The 23,883-nt window shown below is 44.7% G+C and overlaps 1 protein-coding gene across 2 annotated transcripts in view; it reads left to right on the forward strand.

Annotated features, from left to right (window-relative positions):
* Positions 1 to 23,883, forward strand: part of LOC143935253 (protein MTSS 1-like) — a 185,492-nt gene that overhangs the window by 99,241 nt on the left and 62,368 nt on the right. For both annotated transcript variants that reach the window (XM_077458963.1, XM_077458964.1), the window contains exon 4: positions 13,805 to 13,889. In XM_077458963.1, the coding sequence (XP_077315089.1) occupies positions 13,805 to 13,889 (85 nt within the window). The remainder of the gene's footprint in view (positions 1 to 13,804; positions 13,890 to 23,883) is intronic.

Here is a 23,883-nt window from a genome sequence, read left to right on the forward strand (position 1 = left end):
ACGGGGGCGACTTGTCAGATTGCGGCGAGGCAAGTCGTGTCGCCTCGCATCGCCCGCAGTGTGAACCGGCCCTTAGGCTGACATGTATTCTACATAGTTTTGGTAAATAAAAAAATCGCAATAAGGGTATATTGATTGGTTTTCGCAAAAGCTGTTGCATCTACAAATACTGGATAGGTTTATAGCATTTTTATTATTTTTTTTTTCTTTACTAGTAATGGCGGTGATCTGCGTGTGTTTTTTTTTTTTTTTTTTTTTTATCGTGACTGCGACATTATGGCGGACACATTAGACAATTTTTACACATTTTTGGGACCATTGGCATCAATATAGCAACCAATGCTATAAAAATGTACTGATTACTGTAAAAACATCCCTGGCGGCAGTGAAGAGGTTAACACCAGGGGGCCGATCAAGGGGTTAAGTGTGTTACCTGGGAGGTGATTCTGACTGGTTCCTAGCTTATAGGAACGCACGTTCTTTCAGAACAGGAAAGTGTGTGTTCACACACGCTCGTCCCTGTTCTGTGTCTCCTGGTCGCGATCACTTGTGGCCGGCGGTCATCGCGACCGTCTGCCACGAGCATCGGCACCCTGCTGTGCAGCGGGGGGGCGCCTGCTATCCCGACCCCATGGGATGACGTATAGCTATGACAGCTCGCGCAGGGGAGGCAACCTGCGGCAGTTGGTTGGGAAGCAGTTAACCTACCAGCGTGTCTTTGGATTGTGGGGGGGGGGGGACCCACGTGGGCACAGGGAGAACATGCAAATTCCAGGCAGGTAGTATCATTGTTGGCCTTCAGACAGACAGACAGCCCTCGTGCTGATGGGCAGAAGTGCTAACAGCTTAGCCACTGTGCTGCCCCATGTACAGGTATAGGGGCCAGTTAACCCGATTCCTGGAGTGTGGGATCAAACTGGAGTGCCCCGGGGAAATCCATGCAAGCACATGGAGAACATGCAAACTCCATGCAGATAGTGGGTGAACCTTGCAATAACTGGAATGCATGTCTTGAACTGATTTCCCGGCAGCGTAACCACCAGTTAAACGGCATTAAACTTTCTGGAGATGTTATTGAGTCTGTATGGCATTGGATGGCTGCGTGCCCCTAGAGAGCGGTCTTATTCAGATGTGATAAAGTGGAATTTGTTCTCTGGTTACATCAACTGAATGACTATGAAAATCAAAACTGACACATATGATGCAATCTGTCGCCACCATATTAACATAGACTTTTTTTGGTTTTCCTGATTTCCCCCCCCCCCCCCTGTATAGCCTAATTTAATTACCTGTTAATCGTGCCAATAGATCGTTAGTTTTCCACTTTGTTTAACAAGCCAAGCTAACCAGCAAAAATGACCGTTATAGGGGTGGGTGGCACACTGTCTGGAAAGGCTTACAACCGTCAACTTTTATTCAGATGGCTTTTTTTTTGCAGAGGAAGGAGACACTGAATTCAATGGGCATTCCTTCTGCCATGCCAATTTCTCTTGTTCAGCCCACAAGGCTTAAAGTAACTCTAAACCTTATGTCTTTAAAATAACAAATGTCATACTTGCCAGCTCCGCGCAATGGCTTTGCACAGAGCAGCCCAGATCGTCCTTTTCCTTGGTCCTCCATTGGCACTCTGGGCTCCTCCACCCCCAAAGTGACCCCCCCCCCCCCAGTGCCCCCCATAGCAAGCAGCACTTTTGCATGCCTGCTTTCTCCACCCATGCTGTAGCCGAAAGACGCACCACCTGGCTGTAAATGTATGTCCAGAACCAGAACTACGGGCATTTTTCCTTTTTTCTTATATCCACTGCCCAAGCAGTCTCGGATGTATGTCAGCAAGAACAAGCGCCATAGCGTGATACAGCTGAACACAGTTTATTAAAATAAGTGGTAACGCACTTGCATTAGCTTTAAAAACAATCAGCATGAGAAACCAAGAAGTCCGGGACGCGATGTACTCCAGACCTCAAAACCGGAAGTGACGCTGTAGCTCCGCCCTGCGCATTTTGTCACAAGGACGTCATTGGTGTTCTAATTGTCAGTGCAGTGCCCCCCGGTGCCATCCACCAGTGCCCATCAGAGCCCATCCGTGCCACCTATCAGTGCAGCCTTGTAAGTGCCGCATCATCAGCGAGGGAGAAAAACTACCTGTTTGCAAAAAAAACAAACTATGACTTTTTTCTCTCCCTCCCCTCAAAATTTCTGTCCTTTTTTTTCATTTAGCAAAAAATAAAAAACCCCAATGGTGATTTAATACCACCAAAAGAAGCTCTGTGTGAAAAAAATGATAAAAATAAGTACAGTGTTTCATTACCGCACAATTGTCATTCAAAGTGTGACGGCGCTGAAAGCTGAAAATTGGCCTGGGCAGGAAGGAGAAGGCAAGTCGTTTTTGAAACGTTTGGTTTTCTATTGGTTACTGTGGGGTCAAATCAATATTTGTTTTTGACCTTGGTGGCGAAAAAAATTCAAAGGAGCTGGGTGAAAATGTTTTCACAAACGAATGAAATTTAAACTGTGAATGTGTTTTTCGTTTGGAAAAAAAAATCGTATTAAAAAAAAAAGAATCATACATATTGAAAGGAACCTGGATTTTCATACAACTGGGGTTACATACGCACGGCAGATCTGGACAAAATTTTTTAAGGACTTTCACTCAACGTGAGTTGACCCAATGATGGCATTGGGTCAGTTTTGGTGAGAATCTTCATAAGATTGGTTGTACATAATTCTGCTAGTGTATGGTCAGCCTTAGAGTGACCTTGCTGGCTGCACTGTCTGGCAGAGGTGTCTAAATCGCAAGACTCAATGAATAGCAGGCATAATCCAGATTTGTATTTCAACTGTGAGCATGGCCTTGTTTTGTATATGGCACGGCCCCTATGTATATCTCTGATGGTAATCTGTTCTCTTCTGCTATGGCAACCCATGTGCGCTGTCGGGGCTTATTGATATATGTAGAGCTCTTCAGCCTTGGTGGCTCCCAGAACATACAGGAGAGACGTAATATTCCATTCCGAGCCGCGGAGCAGAAAGGAGCCAATGTTGCCGAGCAGTTAGTTAGAGTAAACAGGCAAAATGATGGAGCCGTAATGGTGAGAAAATATTTGCCTAGTTGGTCACGATGGAAAAGCACTACTAGAAGATGAAGGGAAATATTATTCTGCTGAAAAAGATTTCCGCAGCGCGAGGTCTTCTTTCCAGAATCTGTCCAGTTTCATGTTTCGGAACGATCTTTTTTTTATTTTCTGGACAAACTGGGTTGGCTGAATTCTTTATATGAAATAATAAAACGTGTCGGGTACATTCGACTGCGTTTCATCCCCGTCGGTCAACAACTTGATGATGGGTTTGATCTGTAGTTTTTTGGATTGTTTGCTTTTGTTTTGTTTCCTTTTTTTTTCGAGGTGGTACAGATGAGGGGTGTGCAGGGCTCGTTCACACCAGTGCTTAGGAGTCACACTTATAGGTTTTTAAACTGCATTGGATTGGATTGCATTCACTTGTAAACACAGAAGCCTTGTTCTCAGCGACTTCTGGAACAACCAGATCCCGGCAGGCACTCGCAGTGAGGCACAGCAGGGAAAGATCTCCAGAGTCTGAGGGCTACACAGGGAGGTACAAGAGCCAGGCCAGGTAGGAGAGATGCGAGGAAGCTTGGGGGAAGTTGGAGTTGTACACGGCACATAGCGCACCCCTGACCCTGCTCTCTGTGCACAGCACACCCCTAAACCCTACACTCTGTACACTCCTGCACGCTTGTGCACAGCGCACCCCTATCCCCCTGCACGCTTGTGCACCCCTATCCCCCTGCACGCTTGTGCACAGCGCACCCCTATCCCCCTGCACGCTTGTGCACAGCGCACCCCTATCCCCCTGCACGCTGTACACAGCGCACCCCTATCCCCCTGCACGCTGTACACAGCGCACCCCTATCCCCCTGCACGCTGTACACAGGCAACAAATGCACATAGGGCAGCCCATTCAAGTGAATGCGACACACAGAATCGCAATGTCAGAATCGCGTAGCAGGAATGCTTGTTGCGGCTATGCAAATCCAAGGAGAACATACAAACCCCATGCAGATGGGGGGTCCATAACTGACTAATGCCAAAGTTTTTTGTACAGATACGGGAATTTTACAGACATGTTTGTCAATGGAGAGGAGCCTCTTCTTTTCTTTTTTTTTTTTCTCCTGGTCCTCTAAATAACTACTCATTAAACAGCTTGAGTTTTCCTTAGAAATAAAGAGAACTCCCGTTAATCTAATCCAGTTGATTTTTTATTTTTTTTGTTAATTCAACTTGGTCACAAGATGTTCTAAATGCTTGGCTACTGAAAGCTTGTTATATCTGGGAAGAACGTGTCCATTTTTGCACCTAGGCACCTTTCTGCCACTCTCATGTCATTATTAGCAAGCTGGTGAAGTATTTGTACAGAGAGGCGTGTCACATCCTCCCAAATCGCATGTCCAGCCAACACACACACACCATTCACACACCATTCACACACTATTCACACACTCGCTGTCGGTTTGCAGGAGAGAATCCTTGGCAGGCAGTTACTTATTGGGAGGGAGGATTGCTGAGCGGCTATCTTGGCTTAGGGGGCTCATTCAGGGCTCGTTCACACCGGGCGCATTCAGCTGATCAGTGTAGGCTCAACATAAGGAGCCATAGAAAACAATTGTACTAAAGGCATATAGACTGCATTCTGCACGTGTTGTCACTCCAGAGCTCAGTAAATGAGGCAAGGTTCACCTTGCAAAGAATACCCAATCACATGCAAGGGGGAAAAAAAAGCATTTTTGCTTGCACATAGAACTGCACGATTCTGGCTAAAATGAGAATCACGATTTTTTTTTTTGCTTAGAATAAAAAGATCACGATTCTCGCAACGTAAAATCTTTCACATTATACAAAAAATAATGGGCTAACTTTACTGGTTAGTTTTGTTTTTTATATTTAAATCATTAAAGTAATAAAAAAAAAAAAAATTGCATTTGAAAGACCGCTGCGCAAATACAGTGTGACATAAAATATTGCAGCAACCAGGATTTTATTCTCTAGGGTGTCTACTAAAAAAATGTTTGAGGACTCCAAGTAATTTTCTAGCAAAAAAAATTATTATTTTAACTTGAAACCAACAAATGTCAGAAAAAGGTTTAGTGTTTTAAGTGGTTAAACTTTTTTCACTTACAAAAGTCTATTCCATTGACAAATTGTTACAATGTTTATACTTAAGTTCAACTGCTAAAGAATGTTTTGCTTCTTGGCAGACTGTCCAGTTTTTCTCTTCCTTTCTTTTGAGGGCTGTGGCTTCAGAAGAGCAGAGAGAATTCTTTGCATAGAAAGATTTGTGAAACACTTTAGGGTGCTGATCCGCCCCGTGGATATCCGCTAGCTCAGCGGGAATCGCCGGAGCGATCTCCAGTGGGCAGGAAGATGTCAGGTCCGTCTCTGCACACTGCGCAGGGACGGACCTGTCACAGCGCCGCTCTCCCCTATGGGCGGACCTGAACGCATGCTCTATGGAGCGTCGGATGTCAGCGGTGACAAGTCCGCTGACATCCGACCCGCTCCGATCCGAAAAAATGTGACGGAGGAAAAAGCTATTTTTCCATCCGTCATCGGATCAGAAAAAAAAATAGCTTTTTCCTCCGTCACACTTTTTCGGATCGGAGCGGGTCGGATGTCAGCGGACTTGTCACCGCTGACATCCGACGCTCCATAGAGCATCTGTTCAGGTCCGCCTGAAAAACTGACAGGCGGGCCTGAACGGAACGGTAGTGTGAAAGGGGCCTTAGTCAAGATCGCGATTCTTGACGATTAATTGTGCAGCTCTACTTGCACATGATTGGATGATGGAAGTCTGTAGCGATTCCCCTTATTTACTAAGCTGTGCAGCAATTGCACTTGCAAAGTTCAAAGTCTATTTTCCTTCAGTAAATCAACCTCTCCGTGGTTTGTTCAGATCATACAAATGGATTGGTGTGCATCAGGGGCGCCCTCTCTGTCCACGCCGCCCCCTATACAAGCCATGGGCTCTAATGGGCTTCAAAATGGGATGGTGCAGAGAGCATTGTGCCCAGAGCCCACCCAGGTGTGTTAGAAAAGCAAAGATTAATTTCCTTTTCTAACACTGAATCGTCTCTCCGCCAGTTGGGAAGTGCGGGTCTGATACATAGTCAGGTTGAAAAAAAAGACACAAGTCCATCCAGTTCAACCTTAAAAACAATAAGTAAATAAAAAATAAAGAAGTAAAAAAATAAAAATTAAATTAAATTAAAAAAAGGAAAAGTAAAATAAAAAAGGGGAAAAAAATATATAGAAAAATAAAAAAAAACAGTTTCCGAATTGGCTGAAAGGTCAGGCATTCCTTGTGGACGCCTAGGAGAAGAAGGTTGAGTCGCGGTGGAAGCATGATCCACACACCACAGGAGGAGGAAGAAAGCTGCCGGACACGCTGCCCGCCCTGCCCGCTTCCTAGATGAGGTAAGTGAGGCTTTGATGTCCCGACTGTCCTCTTGGGGGGGGGGGGGGTGTTTAGAGTGTTGCCAACCGACCTTGGGGGCGGAGGGTGGGTGGCTGTTTGCCACCCTGAAAAGGACCCCCACCCCAGAAAAAAAAAAAACGCCAGCCGCCTCTGGTATGCGTATAAAATAACACCATAAAAATGCAGCAGATAAGTGGAGTTCTACTTTTGGGTGAAACTCCACTTTAAGAATAGAGAGCTTTTTCTTTTCCTTTTTTTTTTTTTAAAGAAATCTAACTTTGATGTGTTGCTTTATGACGACATAAAACACCAACGTTTACTGAAGTGGTGAGAGAAACGTGGGCTGTTGTTTTCCCTCTGCCATGATCTTGTGTACTTAGTTTGCAGACCTAGATCCTTGACCCCTCCGTGCCATTTTAAAAGCCTAGTCATGAAATCTACAGGCCAGGACAGGTTGGCCACCACTGGAAGATTACTAAGAGAAGGAAGGATCAATTAAAATGCCATTGAGGATTGTTGAGTCATACGTGATGCAATGTCCTGGTATGAGCATTGATTTGGAGCGAAGTCTTCAAGACTTTGAGCCACGACTAATCTATGGAGGAATGGCTGGAGGGCATTGTACATGAAACAGTGCAGGAATTATTAATGAATGTTTTATGGTACAGGGAATTGCATGTAAACAGTTATTACTGCGCTTCATTCCATGAACCATTAATTAGGAGATCCTATCCTGATGGGATATAATGCACAACATTGTACACAACAATAGTACAACATTGACATTGAACGAACAGCATTGCCCTTGAAAGTCTGAGCACTTGGCTGTTCTCTCCAGCAGTAGTCTGGAGTCATTACACGGAGCGGTCAGGCATACCCGTCCTGTTTCTTCCTATACTGGAAGCTTTGTGTACATATCAGTAGGTGCCCATTTGCTCTGAATTATTTATTACTTCTGGTAATAGTTAAAGTGATCCTAAACGCACACTACTTAATTTACATTCTCCCTTCTATTTATGTATATGGATCACTGTAATTGATTTTAATTTAAAAAAAAAATCCTTTTTCCTGATCAATATACAGCAGCTGTCACATGACCCAGCTCTTTGCCAGCCTGTCTGCAGGGAAACAAAAGCAGGAGGAGCTTCTAATCCTCTGCTGCTGGTCACATGGTCAAAAAAAAAAAAAAAGCATTTGGAATACGGAGTAAAAATAAATATCAAACTGGTATAAAAAATATATTTAAAATCTTTATTTTATTGTCAATAACATGGTGGTGTGGGTGTATTTTTGCCAGTCACAGGCCGTGTCACGCCCCTCCAGCTTGTGTCTTGGCATAAGAGGGAGGTAAAGCCACCATTAATCTACATGTAATATCCCACCCCCTGCTGGTTAGTGGGCATGGAGGAGGCGGAGGGAGGGAGTGTGCTGTCATTTACCCCTGTGTATGCGCCCACATGTGGGACTCCGTAGTCACATGGGCTGCTCAGATGTGATGGAGAGGAAATGCTCTGCAAAGAAACTTACTGAAAACTGAGCGTGTGCAGAGCTGCCAACGCTGCTCTGCAAAATCCCTAGTTAAATTGGGGACATGGACAGAAGGGCGAGCAGCAGCATCAGCCAGGTTTTGGCAGAATATGAAGAGTATGAACAGCATGTAATGATGGTTTTTAAAAAAAAAAAAAAAAACTTTAAAGTCCAACTCCAGGCAAGTTATAAAAAATAATTATTAGAACCCACAAGCAGGTTATGAAATATAGACAACAGCAGAGGTTATCAATTTTATTATTGAATAATAATTAAATTACACACACTCACCACCGCCTATCCTTTTCTTCTTTTCCCTTTTACATCTCCTCTCCATCCTCACATTAACCCCTTCATCTCCATCCTATAACTGTATGTGACCTTTACATTAACCCCGTCACCTCCTCTTCTTTCCATTTATATGACCTGCACATTTCCTTACCTACATGTATTCTGCGCACCTTTACCAAGCTCCATATTTTAACCACCTCAATACCAGCATGTTTCCTCGTTTCCAAAAAATGGTGTACTTTCAATAAAGGGGTCATTTTCCAGGAGTTCATCTATTTTTATTTGTTGTATTATTGAAAAAAATAACCAGTTCAGCTCTTTGGGCGTACTATGTACGTCCAAATCGTGAACCATTAAACACAAACAGATGGTTGCGGTAGCAGCCATCAGCCGGTGTGAGTTTTGTACAGCCGGCGACCGACTTCAAAGTGAAAGTGATACAGGCAGCACCTTAGCTGCAAATCACTTTCACGGTGCCAATCCTCCTGCAAGCGCCCGCCTTCTCCCGAGGGTTACCGGGCAGTGCGGTGCTCACCAGTGCCTAGGAACACATCCTCTGGCTGGGAGAGAGAGACTGCAAATCCATGCCTCGATCTCGCATGCAAACGATGAAACCTGAAGTGATGTCATTTCCCGTATCATATGCACCATTTCCTGGCCAGTCCAGCCAGGAGACACATCTAACCAAGCCCATCTGTGCTGTAAGGTCGTGTGAAGGACAGGGGATCCATTGGGATCTATTAGAACCCTAATGTCTCCATAAAAAGTACTTGTCACCTGCTAAATGCTATCACATAGGAGTTTATTAACCCCTTGTGATAGCAATCGCGCAACCCCCGTTGCCCCGCACACCTGGGTAAAAGCAAACCCAGGGTGCGCACATGTATATAAACCGCGGCCGTGCCTCACATGTGACATAGCGGCGCGAACATCAGAGTGAGAACAATAATCCTAGCACACGAGCTCCTAGGTAACTCTAAATTGGTGAGCTGTAACGGCTTTTAAAGCATCACCTATGGTGTTTTTTGGGCACCATAGTTTTTGACGATAACGTGGGCGCACACAATTTTAAGACATGGAATGTTGTGTATCTATTTACTTGATGAAAACTCATCTTTTATATTTTAACCAAAAATGGGTATTCTATTGTGTGGTTTTGCGCTAAAATTTTATTTATTTTTTTCTGGAAAATTTGTGTTTGATAAACAGTTGTGCAAATATCACATGGAAAAAACTGTTGCCGCTATCACCTTTTTATTCTACAGGGCCTTTGCTTTCAGAAAATATATAATGTTCTGGGGGTTTATGTAATTTTATAGCCAAAAATTAGGGTGTGTGTGTGTGTGTGTGTGTGTGTGTGTGTGTGTGTGTGTCAAAAAAAAAGGTCTGGTTTGGAGACCTTTTTTTTTTTTTTTTTTTTTTTTTTTATTGCTTTTTCCTTTACATAGTGAAAAAATAAAATCCTAGTGGTTGTTTAATACCACCAAAAAGCCCCACCTGTCTCAAAAAAATAAAATAAAAAATTGTCAGACTATTACAACACTGGAAAATGGCCTGGCATTGAAGGGTTATTACCAGCTGGTACTCAAGTGGTTAAGGAAAGCAGTTGCTTTGGTGTTTTAGAGTATTTTTGATTGATTACTAATCAAAACCGCAGAGGCGGTGGCAGAGTATCAGGGTGATGGGTCAGAAAACCTTTTCATGGAAACTATGTGAATTCATATTAAAACACAATCTGTCGTCATGCTGGGGGCTGAATACAGGAGACTGGAATTTCCTTCATCTCATGATTCAGTGGTGGTTGGCGGAGTTGGTGGTTGTCACTTTTTATTTTTGTCTCAGTAACTATATATAAGTTGCAGGTAATATTCCTGAACCTGCTGGTAATGTTCAGGAGGACAGACTCAGAAATGGTGCTGAAAACTCTTTTTTTTGTGTGTGTTTCTTGAGAAAGAGAGCGCTTTCCGGGCCCAAGGTCAATTGCTGAATATGCATTATAATTACAGTCCCATAATAAATGGCAAGGATAGTAAATCAATCAGTTTTTAGTAAAGTTCATAAAATCAGAGGCGGCAGCTGTCCTCAGCATACAGCCAGCTCTGTATAAAGACAAGAAGGGAGCGAAAAGGAGGCGCCACCTAAGTGTAGAGATTAAAAGGCCATTTATTTCACAAGGATAAAAAAAAAACTTACAAGATGTAAGTTGGTATCGAGCTCATCAAAGGAGAGGGGAGGGGGGGCTACCCCGGTCCATCCTTCGGGTGTCGTGTCGTCCATGGGACGTAGAGATCCGGTGCAGGTCCTCTGGGCGTCCTCTGGCCACCAGGAAGCAAACCAGCGTGGAAAGTTGGAAATGGCCTGTAGACGGAGCTAGAGCTCTGAGCGTGTAGCCTGCTTGCCTCCCCTGCCATTCTCGTCCATTCGGTGACGCCATTTCCGCCCGCGTTTCACGCTGGTTTGCTTCCTGGTGGCCACAGGATGCCCAGAGGACCTGCACCTGATCTCTACATCCCCGTGGACAGTGCAACACCTGAAGGACGGACCAGTGTAGGCTCTCCCCTCTGCTTTGCTGAGCTTGATACCAACTTGCATCCTGTAAGTGTTCTTTTTATCCTTGTGAAATAAATGACCTCTTTAATCTCTACACTTAGGTGGCGCTTCCTTTTCTCTTTGTGCATCTTGAGCCCATTCACACGTTTCCATTTCCTTGCATTGAAACGCATGCATTCATCTGCATGATGAAGTAGAAATCCTGTTCTTTCCTCTCTGGCTGGTTCACATCTGTGTACTGCAGTTTTAGTGTAAAAGGCAGAAAAACGATATGAGCCCATTGACACCTACATGTGCGTTATCATGCAATTGGATAGTGTCCCATGCACATCAACGCTTGCACCCCTGCAGAGAGAGAGTGGATGTGCTACACACGTCCCACATCCTGTGTACAATGAAGATTTTTTTTTGGACGTGTGTAGCATGCCCATGATCTGCAACTGGTTAAATAAATTTGATATTGATTCATACCAGTTGTCGTACAGTAGTGATTGGTCCCATTCATATCATTCTGCCTTTATCTGACTAAGGGATTTTGGTACCTATATGATATTGCAGAGACCAATATAGCCATGCGTTCTTGAGTTCTTGTGGTGTGAGCACAGTACCTTATCCCCCTTTCCAAAATCATGGATTGCACAGAGCCACCAGCCCTGGTATACATCTTTACTACGGTTGGGTTTGGCCTCACATTTGTCTGCGTTATAAGTTCTAAACTCCCAACTGACACATCTGCCACCTCACATGCAGATTTCCTGGTCTACCGGCCTCATGTTTGCATGCATGCTAGGACTTTTCCAGAAGACAAACGAGCACATTGTGATGCTGCGACCTCTGTCTCCCATGCGATTTATAGAGACAGCACATGAAATTGATTTGTGGATTAAGTGCTCTTTATTTTGGATTACTCGCTATACTCTCATTTGGTTGTGCAACGCACCCAGGTAAATTACAATAACAGATGCTGCTTGGGACAGTGCCCGGCCGCTTTGACTGTGATGCGCTCTGCCAAGCCATTTGTTGTTTTGTTTGTTTGCTGTTCATGCCTTGCTTTTTATTTTTGACCATTTCAGATGAAAGCTAACAGGGACAAAAAAGCTTTTGTATCTGTTCGTGTGTCTGACTATGGGAACGGTTGCTGCGGGATTGTCATTTTTACCAGGCAGGCCCGAGAGCCAGTGTGAGAGGGTTTAAAGGGAACCGGTCATGTGATAAATAAAAATATATAAGCATTTGTTGTTTTAAAATGATCTGTTTTATCCAGAGATTTCAGCAGCTGAAATTTTATGGATATTTTTAATTTTAACGTGAAGACTGGCTTGTCTGCTTCTTCAGCCAAGGCCCATTAGTGAGGCTCAGGAAGAGAGCAGTAGAGCAAAAACTAACCTGGCTACTTCTTTAGCCAAGGACCAATACCAAAGCTTAGGAGGAGAGAGGGGAAGTCCAACACCTACCCAGCTACTTTTTCAGCCAAGAACCAATAGTGAGGCTCAGGAAGAGAGCAGAAGTCCAACACGAACGTGGCCACGTCTTCAGCCAAGGACCAATAGCAAAGCTTAGGAGGAGAGAGGGGAAGTCCAACACCTACCCGGCCACTTTTTCAGCCAAGAACCAATAGTGAGGCTCAGGAAGAGAGCAGAAGTCCAACACAAACGTGGCCACGTCTTTAGTCAAGGACCTATAGCAAAGCTTAGGAGGAGAGAGGGGAAGTCCAACACCTACCCGCCCACTTTTTCAGCCAAGAACCAATAGTGAGGCTCAGGAAGAGAGCAGAAGTCCAACACGAACGTGGCCACGTCTTCAGTCAAGGACCAATAGCAAAGCTTAGGAGGAGAGAGGGGAAGTCTAACACTTACCTAACCACTTCTTTAGCCAAGGACCAAAAAAGGGGGCTCAGAAAGACAGCAGAAGTCCAACAAATGTGGTCACTTCTTCATCCAAGGACCAATAAAGAGGCTCACTCAGGAGGAGAGAGGGGAAGTCCAACACTTACCTGGCCATTTTTTCAACCAAGGACCATTAATTAGGCTTTTGAGGAGATATGAGCAGGCCAAGCCTTATTTTTTGATTTCTTCAGCTAATGCGGCAGTGTCTCTCAACCTTTTCTCAGTCGCAGCACTCCGTTCTAAAGTGTAGAAAAAATAATAAAAAAATAATCTATTTCTACGTATTGCAGCAACACCTACATACATAGGACATCCAACATTAGAGGTGATTTATTCTTCTCCCTCAGTTTCTCTCCCTCATTCAACTAGCTTGGTCCTAGTGCTAACTGAGAGGGGCAGGCGAGGGGCAAACAAGTCTGATATTCCTATCGCACATGTTCCTGGTATTTATGGCTCATAAAATGGTGGGTGCTGCAGCGATTACCAGTTGGGTCCTGGAAACATCAGACAAGCGTACATATTCGCCAGCACACCATGGATCGGCAATTTTCGTCCCAATAGTTTTAATGGAAAAGATCACATCACAAAGGAAGGTGCAACGTTTGAGAGACACGCAGGACCCCTTTGTTAGGCACATGCCTGACAAAGGGGTCCTGAGTGGCTCCGAAACGTTGCACCTTCTTTTGTGATGTGATCTCTTCCATTAAAACTTTTTGGAGGAAAATGGCCGATCCATGGTGTGCTGGCGAATATGTACGCTTGAGGGGCAAACGAGGACATCCGTAGGTGCCTGGTGTCGTCCGCCCTATCCACCTCTGATTTAGTAACACTTTAACAGATAAAAACAGTTTATATGTATGGATTTCAGTTGTGCTTTAATGCTGAACCCAAGGCAAGCATCTAAAAGGGAATTATATTTCATTAGAAGACACCTTATACTTATTATATTAATAAATGACACCTAGAATTGTGTGAATCCTTTGTTATGCTGTTATGAATAGAATATGGGATACAGTAACAGTGTCTTTTTTTTTTTTTTCTTTCTTTGTCCTATATTGCAGGAGCAACAAAAGAGATTGGCTCAGCTCTTACTAGGATGTGTATGAGACATCGCAACATCGAGTCCCGGCTAAAGCATCTCACAGCGTAAGTGTCTGATCTGCGTATGGCCTCCGGAGCGGTCAGCGGTTTTCCTTCTGGATAGAGCTGTCACTTTATTACCTGTATACAGAAAATGTCCTGTGCTTCACTAAACCCCCTAAAATGTCTTATTTGATTTCTATGTCTGCTTTAAAAAAAAAAATTTGATTTTGAGCCAATTATTGATGTGTTACCTGAAAGCGACATCCAAGATATCATATAGACATGTCAGTTGATCTAAAGGGAAATTATCTCTCCAGCTCAGGGGTCTCCAAATTTTGAGGAGTAGATAAGTATAAGCATGTTTTGTTACTTTTAGTTGAAAAAAAAAAAAGCGTGGATTTACAGTCGCTTTAAATGTTAGTTGAAGTATCTGATTCATGGCGCACATTACTGGGCCACTGAGCCAGGCGAGGGGCTACCTAATCAAGCGTGCAGATAAGTGACAATGGTGGACAGTGTGCTTCTGTGCTATTGTAGTCTGTACAAGGTCTTAAAGTAGAACTGAAGGCACATTTTTTTAAATTTATTTTTAGGGCGGGGTTTATTCCCGGTCAGGTTTTTTTTTGTTAGTTTTTTTGCCATTTCTGTCTAATTGGGGAGATTTTCCTTCACTTCCTGTCCAATAGCCACAACAGGAAGTGAGAGGAACTCCCTCCAAAGCAAGGGAATCCCTGACTGTCACCAAAACTAGTGTCCCTATTGGAGGATAACCCTCAGCTCCAGTTTTGGTGACGACTCAAAATTTGAGATTTTCTTTTGCTTTTGGTGATAACTTACTAGGACAGATAGAGACGGTGAATCTCTTGAATGGGCTCATAGATGGCAATAAAAAAACCTGACCGAGGTAATAATCCCTCTCCAACCTATCGAAAGCTTGAAAAAAAGTTTGCCATTCAGGACAGCGCAACAAGATTGCTTTATTAGCCCCCCCCCCCAAGCTCCATCGTATACTTACCTTTACTTTGCTCTTTTGTCACTCTGTATAGCAGCAGGAACTGGAGGGAATACCCAGTAGTTCCAGGTATAGAGGAACATGTCACTGAAGGTGGAATCCATAGTCCTGTATATGCTATGAGCCAAGCAACTTGTGCATGAGCAAAGCCCAGGTTTACATTTATGTGGAGGAACTAAATAGAACCAGTAAATTCCCTAAAAGTGTATTTTTATTAGGTCTCTTTTGGTCTGTAAACTGTGTAAATGAAAGCATTATATCGGTTCAATAAGTGCAAAAATGACCTGTTGATCCTCACAGAAATTCTGTGAGTTGACAACTTCCTGTGCTCTCTGGCTATGCTGACTTATCAGTTAGCATTGCTCCCAGGTCTCTCTTTGGGCTACAGAGCACCTCCCCTGGAGAAGAGGGGATGTGTTCTATAGTCTGGTTTTAGTGTGGCTGCTCCGCTTCTCCATAAATACAGTGGAGCAAGTGAGTGTTGTCACCCAAGGGCTGGAAGTGCTACTGGTAAGGCAGAAAAGGCTGGAAAATGACTGGTAAGGTGTCATGTATAAATGTTTTGAACTTTAGTGTGTGTGTGTGTGTATATATATGTGTATATATATGTATATATATATATATATATATATATATATATATATATATATATATATATATATATATAATAAATTTAAAAAAAATGTGTGTGTGTGTGTGTGTGTGTGTGTGTGTGTATGTATGTGCATGCCCAGCCAAAACATGTTTGTTTGTTTTTTTTCTAATGACGTGTAAACGTGAGAAACTGTCTTGCCTACACATGATCACACCAAAGTCCGATTGTCTAGACCGCAGTGATATACAACATACGTACAAACGTACGACGGGACTAGAAAAAGGAATTCCAATAGCCTCCGTCTCGTACTTGCTTCAGAGCATGCGCCGTTTTTGGTCCGTCGGAACAGCATACAGACCAACGGTTTTCCAGATAGGAATTGGTTCAGTCGGAAAGATTTAAAACATGTTCTATTTTTAGGTCTGTCAGAATTTTTGGAAAAAAATAAAAAAAGTCAGTCCGATGAGGCCCTCACACGATATATATCGGAATATCCAATGAAAAGATTCCGTCTGACTTTTTCTGCCAGAAAGTCCGACCGTGTGTACATGGCATTTAGTTTTGCATAGAATGGGGAAGGGTTAAAACCCCTGATGAATTATTAGGCCCCTTTCACACAGGGGCGGTTTTCAGGCGTTACAGTGCTAAAAATAGCGCCTGTGTAGCGCCTGAAAAAACCGGCCCCTTTCACTCCAGTGTGAAAGCCGGAGGGCTTTCACACTGGAGCGGTGCGCTGGCAGGACGGTGAAAAAAGTCCTGCTAGCCGCATCTTTGGAGCGGTGAAGGAGCGGTGTATTCACCGCTCCTATACTGCTCCTACCCATTGAAATCAATGGGACAGCGCGGCAATACCGCCGGCAAAGCGCCGCTGCAGCGACGGCCGCACCGCCCCAGTGTGAAAGGGGCCTTACTGTTTGATGGGGCCCCTTTAGAGAGATTTCTCCTCAATTCCTGTCCTGCAGACAGTGTTTTGGCAGGCAAGAGAGAAACTCTCTAATTGCAACACAGACAAAAATAAAACCTCTTTTAGACCCCTTTCACACTGGGGCGTTTTTCGGGCTTTTTTCAGGTGCTTTAGCGGTAAAAAAAGCGCCTGTAAAGCGCTTGAAAGAAGCTGCAACTGCAATCCCAATGTAAAAGCCCGAGTGCTTTCACACCGAGATCCCTTTCACACTGGAGAGTTTTTCAGGCGCTTTAGCTTTAAAAAAAACGCTTGAAAGAAGCCGCAACTGCAATCCCAAGTGCTTTCACACCAAGGCGCTGTGCTGGCAGGGCGTCAAAAAATGTCCTGCAAGCAGCTTCTTTGCACCGCTCCTAAAGCGCCCCTTCCCATTGAAATCAATGCGAAGCGCCTGAAAAGCGCCATAAAAGCGCTATTGGCAGCAGCGTATTGTGGGCGCTTTTAACCCTTTATTTGGCCACTATCAGGGGTTAAAAGCGCCACAATAACGCTTGAAAAACGCTGGTAAAGCGCTGCTAGTTTAAGCGGCGCTTTACGAGCGTTTTTCGGGCGCTGACATTGTGAAAGGGCTCTTAAAGCACTTGGGTTTTCACATTGGGAATGCAGATGTGGCTTCTTTCAAGCGCTTTACAGGCGCTTTTTTTAACGCTAAAGCGCCTGAAAAACGCCTGAAAAACGCCCCAGTGTGAAAGGGGTCTAAATCAGTAAATATCTTTCCATAAATGTTCTTTAGAGATGGCGGCTGCCCATAAAATATGGCTGTGGGCCCGCTTTTGGAACTGTGCATGTGCAGCATTCCCCTTTACATCAGAGTTTGCAGAGTTCCCCTTTACATCGGGAGCTCTGTGCTGAGTTATATTAATCTGACCTTCATATAGAAGGGGAAATATGTGTTTTACCTTTTTGTTATACCTTAAGCAATTTGCTAATCACAATAGCTACATGTTTATAGATTAAATATTGATATTTGCACTGAAACTGGTAATTCAAAAATCCATTGAAATAGGGCATCAAAAGCGCATCTGAGCTCCTGCCTAATGGTACATAAATGGCACCCCTACGGGCAGCCAGGGGTGCAGAGTTTGCTTTGTTCAGAAGTAGCTAAACATCTATGGCCGCATACATACTGGCTGAATATGTGCAATTAGAATTCCACAGAAACGCTGACCCTGGACGCTCACTGTCCCTGTCCAGGATCGGTTGGAGGCCTTATTTGCATGTAGCAGTTCAGTTGAGGGGTTACATGCGAACAGCCCTGGCCAAGGAGTACGAATCTGATTAGCAGTTGTTTACAGCTGTGTATGAGAAACGGTTAGAACCGCCGGCGAGAATCTACAAATGTCTCACCGATGGCCACCCCCCATGCGCCGTGTTAATAAAGCCTTACAGATGGTCAGCCTGTGTGCTGCTAGATGGGAATTCTGCTCACATTGCTGTCATAGCGCTTGATGTGTCTCCCTCCAGATGATGTCACAACATTCCGGATGAGTCTTGTCCACAGGGCAGGCTGCGTGTTGGACAACTGCTCTGTGATTAGTAGGCACAGAAGATCTTTGTCTGCATGTCGCTCGGCATCAGCACACCAGCCATGGCCTAAAACCACAGGAACTCCCAGCTGGAAGTACATCGTCCACACTGACTAATGGGATTTATTACACACAAACACACCTAGTTTTCACCCGTCGGTTATTTCTGATGGTCTACTATGTAAATGTTTTCTGTGTTTTGCATGCTGTCACTATGTAAAGAGCAGATGTTGGGATATAGGTTATCGCCACACCTGTCTGATGCATTCTTATCTTCCTTATCGCCCAAACCTCCATTGCCCTATTAAAGCTAAAGTCTTATTCACCAAGGCACTGTAGATAGCAATTCATTATTAAATGATGCGTCAGAGGTTGGGTTGAGGGGTGTTTGTGTGTATGTATGTATGTGTAAAAAAATATATATATATATATATATATATATATATATATATATATATATATATATATATATATATATATATGCTTTTCATGTGACAACACTGAAGAAATTACACTTTACATTGTAGCAAAGTAGTATGAATGTTGCCAGCATTGCTGCAGAAGTTGAAGGGGTGGGGGGGGTCAGCCTGTCAGTGCTCAGACCATACACTGCATCAAATTGGTCTGCATGGCTGTCGTCCCATAAGGAAGACTCTCCTAAAGAGGATGCACAAGAAAGCCCGCAAACAGGTTGCTAAAGACAAGCGGACTAAGGACATGAATAACTGGAACCATGTCCTGTGGTCTGATGAGACCAGGATAAACTTATTTGGTTCAGATGGTGTCAAGCGTGTTTGGCGGCAACCAGGTGAGGAGTACAAAGACAAGTGTGTCTTGCCTACAGTCAAGCATGGTGGTGGGAGTGTCATGGTCTGGGGCTGCATGAGTGCTGCCGACCCTGGGGGGGCTACAGTTCATTGAGGGAACCATGAATGCCAACATGTACTGTGACATACTGAAGCAGAGCCTGATCCCCTCCCTTCGGAGACCACAGGGCAGTATTCCAACATAACGACCACAAACACACCTCCAAAATGACCACTGCCTTGCTAAAGAAGCTGAGGGTAAAGGTGATGGACTGGCCAAGCATGTCTCCAGACCTAAACCCTATTGAGCATCTGTGGGACATCCTCAAATGGAAGGTGGAGGAGTGCAATGTCTCTAACATCAACCAGCTCCGTGATGTGATCATGGAGGAGTGGAAGAGGACTCCAGTGGAAACCTGTGAAGCTCTGGTGAACTCCATGCCCAAGAGGGTTAAGGCAGTGCTGGAAAATAATGGTGGCCCCACAAAATATTGACACTTTGGGCCCAATTTGGACGTTTTCACTTAGGGGTGTACTCACTTTTGTTGCCAGCGATTTAGACATTAATAGATGTGATTCATTGATGAGTATCTGCCTGTATTGAGTGTTGAGCTATTTTGAGGGGACAGAAAATGTTCACTGTTCTTCAAGCTGTACGCTCACTACTTTACATTGTAGCAAACTGGAATTTCTTCAGTGTTGTCACAGGAAAAGATATAATAAAATATTTATAAATACGTGAGGGGTGTACTCACTTTTGTGAGATAATGTATGTGTTTATATATATATATATATATATATATATATATATATATATATATATATATATATATATATATATATATATATATATATATATATAATAGTGCAGCAGCTCTCTGCTCGGGATACTGTCAGAACCGAGCGATCAGCGATGTTCAATTGCCCGGCTCTCAGTGCAGAGGCACCGGGGGACCAATGCTGCATCCACCAAGGTAAGTATGATTCTAAAAAAAAAAAAAAAATTAAACCCATACTTCTTTTAATGACATTGGCTATATGTTTGTGGTCGTTATCCTGCTGCAGAATAAATTTGGGGCCAGTCACACGCCTTCCTGATGGTATGCCACAATGGATAAGTATCTGCCTGTATTTCTCAGCATTGAGGACACCATTGATTCTGACCAAATCTCCAACTATATTTGCAGAAATGCAGCGCCAGACTTGCAAGCAACCTCCACCATGCCTCTCTGTTACCTGCAGGCACTCATTTTTGTACCGCTCTCCAGCTAACAAACTTCCTCTTGCTACAGCCAAATATTTCACATTTTGACTCATCAGCACCTGCTGCCACTTTTCTGCCCCCCCCCCGGTTCCTATGTTTTCATGCATACTTGAGTTGCTTAGCCTGGTTTCCATGTCCTTTGCACAAAAACATAGGAACCGGGGTGCAGAAAAATGGCAGCAGGTGCTCTGGACTGATGAGTCGAAATGTGAGATATTTGGCTGTAGCAGGAGGCAGTTTGTTGGTGAAGGGCTGGAAATAATAATATAAGTAATTAGTGTCTGCAGGCAACAGTGAGGCATGGTGGAGGTTCCTCGCAAGTCTTGGGCTGCATTCCCACAAATGGAGTTAAAGATTTGGTAAGGGTCAAGTGTCCACAATGCTGAAAAATACTCATCATTGAATCACAGGACTGATGATTGGTACTCAGTATAGCATCCAGTTAATATCTTCCTTTATTGAAAAAGCATTTATAAATACCTGTAAAACCGCCTACGCATTTCAGCTGTCAGGCCTCAAAGGGGTTCGAAACCCTATTTTTAATTTTTTTTTTTTTTATCAAAATAATATAAACATGCCTATACTTACCTGAGAATCCTCTTCTTCTGGGGTGCCCTGCCAGTGCTCCAGGCCTCTCCTCTTCATCGGGTGCCCCCAGGGAAAGCGGCTTTCACTCGGGGGGGGGGGGGACCTGTCTATTGACACAAACAGCGGTATTTATACTGCAGAAGGACAACAACCCCACACAGAGCCCTGATCTCAACATCGTGGAATCTGTCTGGGATTACATGAAGAAACACAAAATTTGAGGCAGCTTACATCCACAGAAGATCTGTGGTTACTTCTCTAAGATGTTTGGAACAACCTACCCGCCGAGTTCTTTCTAAAACTGTGTGCAAGTGTACCTAGAGTTCCATGAGTACGTTTGAGGCTACCTGGCCAAGGTGGCTTCAATCCATGACTTGGGTATTATTGTAAACCAATATGTACTATGTAATACTAGACACTTTATTTATTTTTTATTCTTTTTTTATATAAAACAGTAGAAGAGAAAAAAAGCGGAAAAAAAAAAAAAAGAGTAGGGCGGGGATGGTGGTTTGGGGTGTTTTTTATTTATTTTATTTTTTTCTTGGGGTTGCATGTTTTAATGTGAAATAGAAATGTTAATAGTTTTTATTTTTATTTTTTTATCAATTAACACAATGAAAAGTAAATGATCAGAAGAGGAATCCAAACCAAAAATCAATATTAGATGTGACCACTCTATGCCTTCAGAAGAGCATCAATTCCTATAGGTAAATTTTTTTTTTTTTTTTTAATCCGATCCTTTTACTATTTTTTTTTTTCTTATGCAAACAACATTAAAAAAAAGTACAAACTAAGGCTTCATGCACACGAGACCCAGATGCAAACGCTGCTGGACACATGTTGAAACCGGCGTTTAGAAACACGCGTTTTGCCGCGATTTTTACCGCGTTTTAGCGGCGTTTTACCGCGTTTGCGTCTAGAAGCTCAAAAATTAACTATTTCAGCAATTTTGTGAGACCAGAGTGAGTAGCAGCAGCTGTGAGAGCTGCAGTGTACTTGTATTTAGCGTGTCACTTGCCACGGCACCTGCCACAAGTTGTGGATTGTCCACTTGCCACGTGACTTGCCACATCACCTGCCACGTCACTTGCCATGTCATCTGCCACAAGTTGTGGATTGTCCACTTGCCACGTGACTTGCCACATCACCTGCCACGTCACTTGCCATGTCATCTGCCACAAGTTGTGGATTGTCCAACTGCCACGTCACCTGCCACAAGTTGTGGATTGTCCACTTGCCACGTGACTTGCCACATCACCTGCCACGTCACTTGCCACGTCACCTGCCACAAGTTTTGAATTGTCCACTTGCCACGTCACCTGTCACAAGTTGTGGATTGTCCACTTGCCACATCACTTGCCACCTGCCATGTCACTTGCCACAAGCTGTGGATTGTCCACTTGCCACGTCACCTGCCACGTCACTTGCCACGTCACCTGCCACAAGTTTTGGATTGTCCACTTGCCACGTCACTTGCCACGTCAGCTGCCACGTCACTTGCCACAAGATGTGGATTGTCCACTTGTCACATCACCTGCCACATCACCTGCCACATCACCTGCCACAAGTTGTGGATTGTCCACTTGCCACGTCACTTGCCACATCACCTGCCACGTCACTTGCCACGAGATGTGGATTGTCCACTTGGCCCGTCACTTGCCACGTCACTTGCCACGTCACTTGCCACGTCACTTGCCACGTCACTTGCCACGTCACTTGCCACGTCACTTGCCACGTCACTTGCCACGTCACCTGCCACGTCACCTGCCACAAGTTTTGGATTGTCCACTTGCCACGTCAGCTGCCACGTCACTTGCCACAAGATGTGGATTGTCCACTTGTCACATCACCTGCCACATCACCTGCCACGTCACCTGCCACAAGTTGTGGATTGTCCACTTGCCACGTCACTTGCCACATCACCTGCCACGTCACTTGCCACGAGATGTGGATTGTCCACTTGCCACGTCACCTGCCACGTCACTTGCCACGTCACCTGCCACAAGTTTTGGATTGTCCACTTGCCACGTCACTTGCCACGTCAGCTGCCACGTCACTTGCCACAAGATGTGGATTTCCACTTGTCACATCACCTGCCACGTCACCTGCCACAAGTTGTGGATTGTCCACTTGCCACGTCACTTGCCACGTCACTTGCCACGTCACTTGCCACGTCACTTGCCACGTCACTTGCCACGTCACTTGCCACGTCACTTGCCACGTCACCTGCCACAAGTTTTGGATTGTCCACTTGCCACGTCACTTGCCACAAGATGTGGATTGTCCACTTGTCACATCACCTGCCACATCACCTGCCACGTCACCTGCCACAAGTTGTGGATTGTCCACTTGCCACGTCACTTGCCACATCACCTGCCACGTCACTTGCCACGAGATGTGGATTGTCCATTTGCCACGTCACTTGCCACGTCACTTGCCACGTCACTTGCCACGTCACCTGCCACAAGTTTTGGATTGTCCACTTGCCACGTCAGCTGCCACGTCACTTGCCACAAGATGTGGATTGTCCACTTGTCACATCACCTGCCACGTCACCTGCCACGTCACTTGCCACGAGATGTGGATTGTCCACTTGCCACGTCACCTGCCACGTCACTTGCCACGTCACCTGCCACAAGTTTTGGATTGTCCACTTGCCACGTCACTTGCCACGTCAGCTGCCACGTCACTTTCCACAAGATGTGGATTGTCCACTTGTCACATCACCTGCCACATCACTTGCCACATCACCTGCCACGTCACCTGCCACAAGTTGTGGATTGTCCACTTGCCACGTCACTTGCCACATCACCTGCCACGTCACTTGCCACAAGATGTGGATTGTCCACTTTCTACGTCACCTGCCATGCCACCTGCCACAAGTTGTGGATTGTCCACTTGCCACGTCACCAGCCACAAGTTGTGGATTGTCCACTTGCCACACCACTTTCCACGTCACCTGCCACGTCACCTGCCACAAGATGTGGATTGTCCACTTGCCACGTCACCAGCCACATCACCTGCCACAAGTTGTGGATTGTCCACTTGCCACATCACTTTCCACGTCACCTGCCACAAGTTGTGGATTGTCCACTTGCCACGTCCCCTGCCACAAGTGGATTGTCCACTTGCCACATCACTTGCCACATCACCTGCCACAAGTTGTGGATTGTCCACTTGCCACGTCACCTGACACAAGTTGTGGATTGTCCACTCGCCACGTCACTTGCCACGTCCCCTGCCACAAGTGGATTGTCCACTTGCCACGTCACTTGCCACGTCCCCTGCCACAAGTAGATTGTCCA

This window comes from Lithobates pipiens, unplaced genomic scaffold, assembly GCF_037356315.1.
Source record: "Lithobates pipiens isolate NorthernLeopardFrog02 unplaced genomic scaffold, aLitPip1_a1.2 Scaffold_28, whole genome shotgun sequence".
NCBI lineage: Eukaryota > Metazoa > Chordata > Amphibia > Anura > Ranidae > Lithobates > Lithobates pipiens.